Source organism: Octopus bimaculoides, chromosome 10 (genome assembly GCF_001194135.2).
Source record: "Octopus bimaculoides isolate UCB-OBI-ISO-001 chromosome 10, ASM119413v2, whole genome shotgun sequence".
Classification (NCBI taxonomy): Eukaryota; Metazoa; Mollusca; class Cephalopoda; order Octopoda; family Octopodidae; genus Octopus; species Octopus bimaculoides.
The window spans coordinates 6,547,371-6,548,543 of record NC_068990.1 but is presented as its reverse complement, the minus strand read 5'-3'; the positions used below and the strand labels follow the sequence as shown (position 1 = coordinate 6,548,543).

Genomic DNA, 1,173 nt, shown 5'->3' with positions numbered 1-1,173 from the left:
ATATATATATATATATATATATATATATATATATATATATATATAAAGATATATAAAGGTGGACATTAATCGATGATGATGATGATGATGATGATACACACACACTTCTTTAAATGTTGCAGTCATGTACAATAAAATGTATGCATATAATATGTATGTATATATGTGGGTGTTTGTTTGAGAGTCTACCCATATAGGTATTTATAGGCTATTATGGTTTTTATTATTATTTTTGTTCTTTGTTATGTGCTAAAATTGTATACACATAAATCTGTATTTCCTCTTTCTTCCATGACAAAATTGTCGTTTGTTTTATTTACTTATATATTTTCTTAAACATTTTATTGTTTTTGTCATGTCAAAAAAATATATGCAACTATTGTATCTTTCATTCGAATTCAGCTTGTAATGACGTATGTATGTAAGTAAATGTTTGTGTATAAACTTATGTATGTGTGCATGTGTGTCTGTGTGTTTGTGTATACAAATTTGTGAGCATAAATATGTGTGGGGGAGGGGATTTCACCATACCTACCTTCATAATATATACAGAAGCTACCATTCTGGTTTGCGTGGAGGCCAAAATGCTTCTACGGCATTTAGGCATAGGTGTGTGCTAAATGTAATAAACATGCAGAACTAAATAAACATACTTTTCGCCTTTTTCTTTCTCTTCTTCATCTAAATAGGAATATTCACGCCAGGATTCAAAGTCATACCTAGAAATACAGAAAGGGAACCAAAAGAAATTTTCATGAAAATGTTTATAGGTAAGGTGTTTTTCATATTTCCGTTCTAGTAAGTTCTCATGTCAGTTGCAATAATGTAATACTATAAATAAAAATATTCTAAAGATACAGCAAAGCGAAATCGTGATGGCACCTGTGCCGGTGACATGTGTAAAGACATTCGAGTGAGGTCGTTGCCAGTGCCGCTGGACTGGCTCCTGTGCAGGTGGCACGTAAAAGACACCATTTCGAGTGTGGCCGTTGCCAGTACCGCCTGACTGGCCTTCGTGCTGGTGGCATGTGAAAGCACCCACTACACTCTCGGAGTGGTTGGCGTTAGGAAGGGCATCCAGCTGTAGACACTCTGCCAAATCAGATTGGAGCCTGGTGTAGCCATCTGGTTTCACCAGTGCTCAGTCAAATTATCCAACCCATGCTAGCATGG

The 1,173-nt window shown here is 35.6% G+C and overlaps 1 protein-coding gene across 1 annotated transcript in view; it reads right to left on the bottom strand.

Moving 5' to 3' along the window:
* Window positions 1-1,173, bottom strand: part of LOC106881391 (dnaJ homolog subfamily C member 2) — a 33,073-nt gene that overhangs the window by 17,614 nt on the left and 14,286 nt on the right. Inside the window, exon 7 of the mRNA XM_014931767.2 lies at window positions 654-719. Coding sequence (XP_014787253.1) covers window positions 654-719 — 66 coding nt within the window. The remainder of the gene's footprint in view (window positions 1-653; window positions 720-1,173) is intronic.